The 12590-nt window shown below is 38.4% G+C and overlaps 1 protein-coding gene across 3 annotated transcripts in view; it reads left to right on the forward strand.

Moving 5' to 3' along the window:
• efr3bb (EFR3 homolog Bb) overlaps positions 1 to 12590 on the forward strand; it is a 40994-nt gene that overhangs the window by 570 nt on the left and 27834 nt on the right. Inside the window, exon 2 of one of the 3 annotated variants that reach the window (XM_082146605.1) lies at positions 19 to 185. In XM_082146605.1, the coding sequence (XP_082002731.1) occupies positions 179 to 185 (7 nt within the window). In that variant the 5' untranslated portion in view covers positions 19 to 178. Of the gene's footprint in view, positions 1 to 18; positions 186 to 743; positions 2060 to 5967; positions 6851 to 12590 lie in introns of those variants that run through there. The other 2 variants (XM_082146604.1, XM_082146606.1) reach the window with 2 other exon arrangements.

Raw genomic sequence — 12590 nt, forward strand, 5'->3', positions numbered from 1 at the left:
CTCTTCTATGTGTTCTAGCGGTAGGCCTCACACCATCCTGGGGCTTTCCTACTGTGAGTGAACGGAAAGTAGCGTCCGCTTGCTTGGCGTGAAGTCCGGCTTTGGACCGCTGGACGCCGGTGCGTCGCAGTAACTGTTTGAGTGCAAGAGCGACATCTGGCGTAACCTGAAAGCAAACATGACCGGTATGAGCTTTATTCTACTTTATCTAAGGTTCAATGCATGTGAAGTACATACAGGTAACATTTTGAAACGCATAATGAATGTATATAACTGAATGAATACCTATTAAAATTCACCATGGTAAACTAGTAACTACAGTAGATACTTTAACCTAATTGGAAACTGGTTACAACAGTTATATTTGGTTTGGTTGAATTTGGCTGTGCTGTTTGAGTATTGCAGGTATAACAGCATCTTTATTTAAGAGTTATTTGAAAGGCTTTTAATTAGCTGGTTAGCATTCAGAGTATGTAATACTATTGTGTTTAATTGTCCACATCATTTAGTGTGTCTGGTGGAAGCATTTATGGCCAGTTTCCCAGAAATGAGGATTGTCCATTCATATACACCACATCTTTTTTTCAAAGAAATTGTCCTTTTAAGTTTTAGCAGATCTTTAAAATGGTCTTGAAAACAAAATGGACCCTATTTACTTTGTTAGCGCACATTACTAGGCTTGTGGTGATCAATTAATCTGTGCAATTAATCTGTGTCATGGTAATTTTGAATCAAAATCTGAAAATTTGCTTCCGCTCTGGAATGGCTTTCCTTCTCTGATGACATCAGTTTGATGGCTTGGGTTGAATATATTTCTGTCTTTCTGAATATATTTATCAATCAAACTGCTATGAGCGAGGGATGGAGAGGAGGTGCGCTAAAGTAAAACCCCACCCTCTATTCAATATTTTGTTTCACTTGTTTCACATCTCATTGATCTTATTTTGAATAATGAATCCATGTTTATGTTTGACATTTGGCTGAAAAAGTTCCACATGCAGATGTTGGTCACACAAATTGCTCTGATGACCAGCAGAAAGCTGCATGGTTTGAAAGTGACTTCAGTGTGAGCCAGCAAAGTTTTGACTAAATTCGCAAATGTCACTGGAATCTGCAAACTTTTGTTCAGATTTTGAGAGTGCTGCGCTGCTAACTGGAAACATTTGTCAATTATAGTCATTTCCATTCTGCAGAAGACTCTGGAGGTTTGTTTCTGGAAGGTTTCTGCTAGTGCAGATTTCTTTTGGGCTTACTTCTTGTAGTCATGTTTGTCAGGACAGACCTTGGATTTGGCAAGTTTGCATCTCTCTCTCTCTCTCTCTCTCTCTCTCTCTCTCTCTCTCTCTCTCTCTCTCTCTCTCTCTCTCTCTCTCTCTCTCTCTCTCTCTCTCTCTCTCTCTCTCTCTCTCATTAATAAACATCTCACTGACACAATGAGTTCCACTATTCCTCCTCCGTCATTGTCTCAATAAACTCCAGAGAGAAAGAGAGTGTGGGAGTTTGTCGGACCGAGGAGACGCTGTCAGTGAGAAGGCAAGTGAGACAAGGCACAGGAATCTGCCCAGAGCTGAAGGGATGCCGGGAGCTGAACACCCTGCAAAAACCCAGTGATTGACTTTAAAAAGAGAGATCTGAGAAAGCGCAAGAACCAGAGGACTTAGTTTGCTTGCTTGTTTTGGTTGTTGTTGTAAAAATCAAGATTTTGAAGGATTTAATAACATTATTTCAGAAGTGTTTCGTGGGAGCTTTTCAGAGAGTTTCTATTTCGGTTGATTTGGCTTTCTGAGTATTGGATCAACAAGTTAGTTTACTTTCTGCATTCTGTACTTTAGGACTTTAGAGGATAATGTGAGTTGCAAGACAACAGGCTGCTCTCTTATATATTTTTCATTTGTTAGTTTATATAGATAACCAAGAGGTTATCTAAATAAATATTTTTGTGACTTTAAGAGTTGTTTGTGAGCTGATATTCTTATGCCCATGGCTGTCCCGGAACCTGTTGCCACCCGGAGGTTGGCACTGGACTGCCGTACCCTGCTGGATCACCGCCCGAGCCGTGGTAAGAGGTCCTGTCTCTGCTAGGATACTGATGTATTCTTCTCACAGAATTAGATTTGCTCAGTGGAATGCCATTGTGCTCATGGAGCAACTCTGAAGTGATGTCATTTCACATTTAATTACATATGGCTTGAGAATTTCGGGATACTTAAAGGGATAGTTCACCCAAAAATATAAATATTCTCTCATCATTTACTTACTCTCAAGTTGTTCCAAAACTGTATGAGTTTCTTTCTTCTGTTGAACACAAAAGAAGATATTTTGAAGAATATGGGTTACCAAACAGTTGATGGGCCCCAATGACAAAAAAATATTCTTATGGAAGTCAATGGGGTCCATCAACTTTTTGGATACCCGTATTCTTCAAAATATCTTCTTTTGTCTTCAGTAGAAGAAATAAACTCATACAGGTTTGGAACAACTTGAGGGTGAGTAAATAATGACAGAATTTTCAGGTTGAACTATCCTTTAATTGCAGTGTCAGCTGGTGGGTTTTAAAATAGAGGAGGCACACATAATTGTAGAGGTCTGAGTAAAAAAAAAAAAAAAAAAAAAAAAAAAAATCACTTTTAGAAAGAAAATGACACATGTACAGCACAACAATATAGTTTCACTAACCTAGCCTATCACTTGAAGCAAAAATCTATCCTTCTGTCCTGTTAAAAGAACACGTTTAGCAGTTAAGTGCAGCTGATTGATTTAATTTGTAGCTGCTGTTGTATGGTAGCTTGGTAAATGTGTTGGCGATCAAATATTCAATATCTCTGCTCTCTATAATTAAGGTAGTTGGTACATTATCAGTGGTAGTAGTTCAAACTAATATCATATAATTTACGTCTCTACAATGATTGGTTGATATACCAAGGCCAAGGATGGCTGAATCCTCCTTTTGTGATTTTTATTTTGTTCTCAGCACTCTAACCACTGAAAGTGAAAGACTCAATGGTGATTTGCACTTTTTTTAACCAACAGAGGCAAAAATGTCCGGCTATGGATTTTGCCTCCCCTTCCCCTCACCTTAGCTCAGTTTTACCGATTGTAATTACACCAGCAGATTTGGGACGTTCGTGGAAGAGCAGTGGTGATTCAGACTTAAGTAAAAAAAATTTTGGTGTTAACGTGGAGAATTGCATTTCTGAGAAACACAAAACAAGAATAACTTGCAATTTTATTAACATTAAATCGTCCTTCTCCCATTTTTACCTGACAAGCCGCCACTGCTTGATTGATTAAATCTTTTAAAGTAAATGTATGTTTTAAGGTGAAAAGACAAGTACAAAGTGTAAGAATGTTGTCTGTCAATGCAAAACGTGCAATGCAATGGCACAAGATTGGTGTGGATGGTTGCCAGGTGTTGCTATGCAGTTGCTAAGTTGTTCTGGGTCATTGCTAGATGGTTGCTAGGGTATTCTGGGTGGCTGCTATGTGGTTGTTTACTAACCAAAGTCTAAAGCACCACTATTTCTTGCAAGTGATGACAGTGCGGAGATACCTGGAGGCTGCAATCGTGACAGATTTATTTGTTGCGTCGTCTTGGAAACACTCATCTATGACACTTGGCATCTGCGCTCTGGTTGGTTTTAATTAAGCACATTTAGTTGCTAATTGGCCAAGCCAAATTCCTGTGTAAATGTCACTAAAAATGTGTGCGTTCATAATTGCTCCAGATCTAAAACAACTGGTGTCAAATGAATATTTTCTTCTTCTTCTTCTTCTTTTTCTCTTTTTTTTGTACCTTTGCCTAAATTTGACATTTTCATCAGATTTGCTTTGACATTCAAAAAGACCTTTGATTACTATTGAAGTCTAGCAGTGTTGATTTAGATATTATTGATCTGTTTATTCGTATTTTAAGAGCTTTTTATTTGTATATTTTCATTTTAGTGTCAGTAATTTTGTTTGTTTTTGTTAGTTTTTAAAAATAAATAATTCAGTTCAGCTGTAATTTATTTTTATTTCAGTTTTTAGTCATTTTAGTAACTTGTTTTTTTAATTGCAAAGACAAAGATTCTTTCAAGTTTTTCATCTAATATTTATATAATTTAATCTTGAACAAAATCTGTATTAATAGTTTTGTTTTAGTTAACAATTATGACACTGGATATAGTCTAGTTTTGATCTTGTTTAGACACAATCACACCATACATGTGCTTGTAAAAGTGTTTCAGATAAGATGTCTGTCATTGCAATTGCATAACTCGAAGGCAATCTAGAGCCACTGCCAGCAGAATTTTTAGCATTTGTGAAAGCCTACACATTAGCGGTGCTGTTTGTGTGTAGCATGTTTTCCACAGCACACACATGTGAGAGGAGGAGAGAGTGTGTAGGAGGAGAGTGATGAATTGCAGGAGGAAAACCATGCAGTTTGAGAGAGAGAAAGGCTATGCTTGGAATAGCACACTAACATACTGCTCTAAAGCCCTGTTCCTGCGGTAATTATTTCCCAGGGGGACGTTAAGTAATTTCAGCATTTACAGGTGGTAGTCTGTGATTTAATTGCCATCTGATTCGGGAATGTTAGTGTTTTTTTCTGATGTCCCTGAAGAAATTTCCAGGCTGAATTAACTAGTGTTTTTAGACAAACTCTAGGGTTTGGAGGGTTTCAATTTAATTCCTGTCTGAATCAATATCTCTGAGTTTAGGAGGAGGAGCTGATGGAAAAATCTTTTTTGACCACTGCTATGTGACAGCCATTCACACTTAAAATGGCTGAATTGGCTGCAACAGGTGTGTAAAGCATAACATTTTCTATTTATTTATACATTTAATTAAAGGTGACATATTATGCCCCTTTTCACAAGATGTAATATAAATCTATGGTGTCCCCAGCTCAAAATACCCCCCTGATCATTTATTAAAGTTGCCCCTTTTTAGGGGTGTTAGCAAAAACGTGCCATTTTTGTGTGTGTCCCTTTAAATGCAAATGAGCTGCTTTTCCCCGCCCCACAGTTCCCTAAGGTCTTTATAAGACAGCTGTGAGATTGTTTGGTCAAATAGTGTTCTGTGCTCGTCTGTGCAGCCAACGACACAACAGTTTGCATGCTTTGCTCCAACTTTTGCCATTGTGTTAGAACTGGTTACACTGTTGTCGCTTGCGAAAACCAAATGGCGGCGCCGTGGATGGAAACGTGCAGATTAAGGGGCGGTAATATTATAAAGGGGGTCACACACCGGACGTGCAGCTCAGCGTCGCGCCGCGCCGCGCCACGTCTTTTAAATTCGAACACATTATTCTCTATGAGAGTACACACACCGGCGGCGCCTTTCGGCGTCTGTCCGCGGCGCCCAGCAACGGCTCAGGACCGTGTTCAAAATCCTGGTGCGCCACAGAGCGCCATTTACATAGTTTTATATAAAATGTACATTTATGTGTCTCAAATCGTAGTTAATGTATATACGGACTTCACCATGTGCTGTAATATACATTTAGTTTTATATTTATTTACAGAAATCAGAAAATTGCTGATGTTATCGGATTTTCAGGTGAGAGTTGTCCTAGACGTGGCGCGGCGCTGAGCTGCGCGTCCGGTGTGCGGCCGCCTTAAGCCGCTTGTCCACCAGCGTCCGATCAATTTTTGTTCCGACGCGACGCCTGTGACGTTTTCGCTGCTTTTCGCGCCGGGAAAAATGTAAAAAAAAAAATGAAACCATAGCAACGCCCATACACAAATTCTCGCCGCCGAGTTTCCATTGGCTGCTGCCCCGCGTTTTGACGCTCTCATTTGCATAAAGTATCCACCGAGATACTTTTTTGCAGCGCCGCTGTTGACCAAATCGACGCGACGCGACCCATCATGCTTTGCGGGGGCGTTTTTGCTGCCTGACGTAGTTCCATAGGAAATGAATGGGCTTTGGCGTCGCGTCAGAAATCGAGACGCTGGTGAACAAGCGGCTTTAAGATCCCCTTCCAACGTCAGAATAAGGAATAAATGAATATAAATACATTTTAGGATTTATTCTCGAAATATATTAAAAAAGAAAACAGTTAAATTGTAATACATTTTCTCAATATTACTATACTGTATTTTTTATCAAATAAATGCAGCATTTGAGAGCATGAGAGACATCTTTCAAAAATATAATGTATATAATCTTACAGACCCCAAACTTTGGAATGGTAGTGTATGTTGTTTTTAGTATACATAAATAAATTCAGTATTTTCATTAAAATCTGACAATATTGGTAATAAATAGCTGCTTTTTCTTTCAGGACATTGTAATGTTTCTTAAAAAGGACATAATTATATGTCAGTTTTTCTTTTTTTAAGTTTCATATATAAGAATCAGTGATATATACTATCCACTGTACTGTAAGCAGTACACTAGTATTCACTTCTGAACACAACCAAAGAGAGAGAGAGGGAGAGAGATGTTGAGAATGTGGGAGGAGCTTCTGGTGAGAATGAATGAGCACAACACACTCTCCTCCTCTCTCTCCCTCTCTCTCTCTCTCTCTGGCTCCTCCTTCTTTGAGTGGTGATTGGCGAGCAGAAGGTGTACACTCGTGCATGTAAAATGAGCTTTATTCTTTTGAGACCTGTATGTGCAGGCGGGTGTAATAGCCAAGGTCATCCCAGCAGCATCATCGCTTTCTCCATCACTGTCCATTAGCATGTCTGAACGCTCCTGTTTTGCATCGCATCAATTTCAGACATCAAAGCATCCAGACCGCATGTGTATGAGCGTGTAGATTGAGTGTCTCCAAAAATCTCTCTGTGGCTGCATCTAAGACGCTGCAGGGGGAAGGATTGAGAAGAGAGAGCCCCTTCACTGACACCAAGAGCAATGTATGGTAAGCGCTGAGCTTGTCTGTGTGTGTGTGTCCTGCAGGCTTTAGTGCATAATAAAGGGAAACCGGAATCTTCCCTGACAGCATTCCTTGAGCGCTCATGCATGACTTCTCTTTAGTGCACTCAGTAACTCGTGATAAACGCAAGTGTGCATGCTGGATCTCTCCAACAGATGCTGTCATGAGATTGCTTTATGGTAGGTTTGTTTGATCGCTTTCATGGTGATGGGCTTCTTATGAAGGACAAAGTTTTCTAAGTGTGTGTCCGTTTGATCTGCTGAATCGTCTTGGAGATGCCTTGGATGTCTTGGAGACACTGTGTATGTTTGGTGACCCTTTAGTGCAGTTACTTAGTTGTGTTGTTAACAGATCACATTACGAATGGATGTTTATCAATTCAAATGTGTCAGGACACAATTCACCTCCTGTTGACAAGTTAACACGGCATGTCAGCTAATTATGTCACAGTAGAGCTGATTAATGTAATCATAGATATTGCTGTCAGGCAAATCTGCTTTCAAACTCTTGCAGGTTCTACACTTACATTTTTTGGAGCACAGCCAAAAAAACTAGGATGACCTTCTGACAAAAAAATTATATTTTCTCATTATGGGGAGATATTTGCTTCCTTAAATTGAATTCCATGGGGTTTTTTAAGGGGATTTTTTTTTTTTTTTACCCTTAAATGTCATCTTTTTTTGTCAAATGATTAAACTTACATACAATTTTTTTGTTTTGTTTTTTTAACAAATTAAATTTGAATATGAAGACACAATCTGGCTGTTACTAGTCAAATGAACCACAGGCAGTGTTGGGGGACAGATTGATCATCTTTCTATATTTATATTAAATGTACAGCCTTCATTGAAACACACAAACACACAAAAAGAGACCTGAGATCAAGTTGCACACACACAGAAACATTCAGAAGCACAGAAACATACTGAAAGCTAAAAAGCTGCTACAGCAAAGTGGTAATGTATCTGTTTTTGATGCATTTAAACTTGCAGCTTTATTATTATTAGAGAGATGCTGCACAGACGCAGATAATGCACATGCACAACCTCTCTCTATCTGTCGATAATTATTTTAAATAAATGTTATCTTTCCAAAAAACTTCTCTTTAAATCAGACATCCCTGTGTATATTATATTAGATCAGAATACTAGATCCGTTACTAAAATAATGCATTGGGTGGTTTCTTGTCACCAGGCCGTTCATTCAGATTGTGCAATTTCTGAGACAATTTCAGCCAAGCTTTATCTGTCGGACAGATGGCTTCACATTTGACTCTAGAATACTGAATAGAGTTCATGGTTGACTCAATGACTGCAAGGTGCCCAGATCCTGTGGCTGCAAAACAAATGATGCTGTACATTATGCTCAAACATCTCCACTTTTGTCTCGTCTGTCTAAAGGACATTGTTCCAGAAGTCTTGTGTTTTTTCTGATAACACCTAAACCGTGCTGCCATGTTCTTTATAGAGAGAAGTTAATTTACTGCCATGAACTTTAACATTTAACATGCCAGCTGAGGCCTGCAGAGTCTGAGATGTAGCTCTTGGGTTTTTTGCAGTTTCTCAGAGCAGTACACGGTCTTACCTTGGGGTGATTTTGCTGGGACGTCCCCTCCTGGGGAAGATTGCCAATGGTCTTGATTGTTTTCCACTTGTAAATAATCTTCCTCACTGTAGAATGATGGACTTCAGAATGTTTGGAAATGGCCTTGTAACCCTTCCTAGAGTTGATAGGCAGCAACAATTGCTTCTCTAAGATAATTTCTGATGTATTTTCTCTTTGGCTTTGTGTTAACACACACACGAATGCTCTAGACCAGCAAACTGCCAAAACTTCTGCATTTATAGAGTTGGTCACTGATGATCAATTAATCAAAGGCATGTGATTAGAAGTCCCTGACTGCTACTTACCCTCTTAATTCCTATGGAAGCAGTGCATAGGGTGTACATACATAGTTTGTCATACATGGCTTCTCCATTTTGGCCTAGTTTTTGTTAAATAAACCATGACACAGTGTAATATGTCATGTGTTTTGTTCATTTGAGGTTGTATTTACCAAAATTTAAGAGCTATCAAGGACCAGAGTTTTTTATTTTATTATGTCCTGATACTTAAACCATAGAATTCAAAAGGGTGTACTTTCTTTTTCACATGACTTTATATAGCCACATCGCAAGAACAAAATACAAAGCCCACATATGGCTTAATATTAATTTCTTTGGTAAACAAAGCTTTGTTCTTAACTGGTGTCCCAATATCCACGTAAAACTGCATACCACCACCGCTAGTATCCTGCCATCGCGGTGGTGCGATTGTCACGCTCACTGGCACAGCCCTACTCTGCACATTGACAGTATAGGTGAATCTAATGCAGTCTAATGATCAGTGTGGAAATATTCATAATTCAGTTGACATCATTACTTCTATAGGGCCAGATTTACTAACAGCTTGTGCCAGCGCAAACCCTCTTTCGGTGTTAAAAAAAACGGCTGTCAGGATTTACTAAAAATATGCAGTGAAAAATCTGTGCTGAAAAGGCATGGACACAGTTATCTTTGCGACTGACCTTATTGCATATGCATTTGTTGCAGTTTACCCTTCAGACGCTAAATTTATGGGAGGAGAGTATTTAAATGAATCATGCAAGGTGATTTGCTAAGGTTTGCGCTCATCAATTTACCACCCCAAAAAAATCATGTCTTAAACCAGATGCTAATTTGTGCTGCTCTTGGTAGATTGCGTTGGTCATGGAAATGATCCGTCTGTGTTCTTTAATTTGAGCGTCGTCAGACTCAGTAGATCACGCGCAGAACTTTCCACTCCCATCTGTGCTTTTTCATCTGTGCTTCTCATGCTAATTTACCTTGTTTAATAAATTTGGCCCATTGTGTTGTTGGACTTTTTGAAATCATGTTATTGTCTATCCTGGGCAGCTGATGGTTTCAGATAGAGGTGTGTGTGTGTGTGTGTGTGTGTGTGTGTTCGCTGGAGATGTCTGTTGAGGCGGCCCGTGTAAAAATAGAAGATTGTGGTCCCTGGCTGTGTGTGTTATATAACATTCCTGAAGGGCAGCACAGCATCTCCTAATGCTGACCCACTGAGCAGTTCACATTGCTGAATGTGTGTGTGTGTGTGTGTGTATCCATATGTGTTTGTTGCAGTTGTATTTCTGTACTAATAGTGAGATCTCAATACAATTAGTGAAATTAATATGTAGAAACAATTATAAGTAAGCCATTTGCAGATTGATTCCCCCTGAAAGGTAAAAACACAATATCTCTGGGGTCCTTTTAAAACAAAGGAGTTTGAGTTTCTTGTCTGACCAATGGCATATGAGATTTATTGTGTTTCACGTAATGCTTTACACTCTTGAGAGGTGAAATTAATCTAAATAGCTTAAAACGTCTTACATTTTGTCAGAAATTACTGTTGCAAACTTTAAAATGAAAATAAATGCAATTTAATTAGCACTATATGTATTTTTAATTGTTACTAATAAAGATGCCTGTAGCTTTTGAAATTAAATGTATTTTAGCCAAACTTCATTTAGGGCTCTATTGATATATTGATGTATAGTTGTTTCCTTTGCAAAATTATGAAATTTTAAACGGTAATGGTACCTACTCACGCACTGCAAATATCATTGTAACTGGCTGAATACCCTGTGAATGCCCTGTGTTGTAGGGCAGTGTATCGAGTGATTTGATCGACGTACCCTGAGTAATCGTAGCGAACATATTCTTCCACTGTAATCAGGGAACCTTCTCTACATAATCAAGGCTCTTTTGCAGCTGGGAATGGTGTGCTGATTGTGAATTTACGCAGGTGCCTGAGAGAGGAAGCAGGAGGTTTCTGGATTCAGCCTTGAGACTCAGCCTGAAAAATGCCTCATGAGCAGCTCTGATTGCTGATAACTGACAGTCTGTTTGTTTGTGTGAGAGAGAGAGAATCTGTTTAAAGGGGTCATGACATGAGAAAACAAATTTGCCTTGATATTTTGACATATAAGAGGTCTTTGTACAACATCCTGCATGTTTCATAGCTTAAAACGTCCTCATTATAAACAAAGCATTTATTTAATCAAGCTTGAAAAATAGCTCGTTCTGATATCGGGTGACCTGTGAAGTCACACGGGCAAATACATTTCCATATGCGTGCCTCCAGAGCAAGTCTTCAACGAAAAATTATACATCATCACGCCATAGGCCATGCCCACTGGCATTCACTCGCTTAACTGCTGACATTTGCCTACACTGGATGTTAGCATTGCGTTGCGTCAAAAGAAAATAGAGAAGCAATTATAATCACTGACGCTGTCACACTGGATACAGTATAGCGGGTTCAGTTTCTGACATTCTCCACACACTGCAGTCTGTCAACAGGACTAATGAAAGAATGAAAGAACATTTGCTTTGACGCGTCTAGTTAAAACAGCTCGTTTGCTTGTCTGTACAGATTTCAGAGGGATCCCAGCGGCGGAAACAAAGTGGATGGTTTGTTTTAGGTCCGGATCGTGTCGGAGGATTATATGTTTTTTTGAAGCATTTTTTTTGTAAACAAGACACAATGTAATGAGAGGTCCCTTAAAAACGGACCAAAAAAACGGAGGGTTTAGAATGAAGTTTGAAAATAATTGTTTTTCCACATTTTTTTTTTTTTTTTTGTATAAAAAAACTTTATTAAAATTATAAGGTACATATTTAGTTATTAAAATAAAAATGCCATGCCATAACCCTTTTAATCCTCATGTACCCTTAGTATCTATGATATCTTGAGGTCCAGAGACCTTTCTTTGATTTGTTTTCTTGGCTTTGACAGGATGAAAGACTAAATATTTATTATATTATTATGTTTTATTGTATTATTATTATCATATATTTGTATTTTATTTATCATTTATATAATTATAGATGATAATATATACAGTATAATAAATATATATATATACAGTACAATATATAAATTCCTGTTTTCATTCTTTTTTTAAATATATTTTATTTATATATTAATCTGTAATTTGTGTTTGTTTTCCCTTTAGTTAACATGTTTTAGCAAAAACAATTTTGCACCCTGGTAATGAATGTTTGAGAGTAGTATTGATAGACTAATTCATACATATGCCATGATGGTAAATGTAGACGATAATCCATCTAAAGACATAAATCAAGATCAGTGAAGCATGATGTCTGGACTCTGGACAGATCGGCATGGAGTCACATCCACTCTCAATTTAAAAAGTATACAAAAAAAAAAGATTATGTGCCTCTTCTGTGCATGTAAGCTTTTGCTCGAAACCATGCGGTATCGGAGAGAGGAACAGATTTGTTTCTACTGCATCCTGTGATGGAGGAAACCGCTTCCTGCTGTTTGAATGACCGTCATTAGCACCATCTCCTTTCTTACCTCCTTCTCTAATCTCATTCCTTCTGTCTGTTTTTAATTGCCATTTTCTTTTCTTTCTCGGTATAGAATTTTACATTCTGTAGAGAATGTGTTCGGATGTATTGATTTCCTCCACAGTTTTGTCCCTGTGACACAGTTTGGTTGGCCTGTTGACACTACAGATTAATCGATAGTGACAGTTCTGTCTACATTACATATTCTGGTGCAAGATAAGGGCACAGAAAGTTCACTCTTTCCCATCTGTGGCTAAACTCCTGTGATAACTCGGCCTTGCTGTCTTCCTGTACTCTACAGAGGAACGACCGCTTAATGATTGAGCATG

This window comes from Leuciscus leuciscus (assembly GCF_965113295.1).
Source record: "Leuciscus leuciscus genome assembly, chromosome: 19".
Classification (NCBI taxonomy): Eukaryota; Metazoa; Chordata; class Actinopteri; order Cypriniformes; family Leuciscidae; genus Leuciscus; species Leuciscus leuciscus.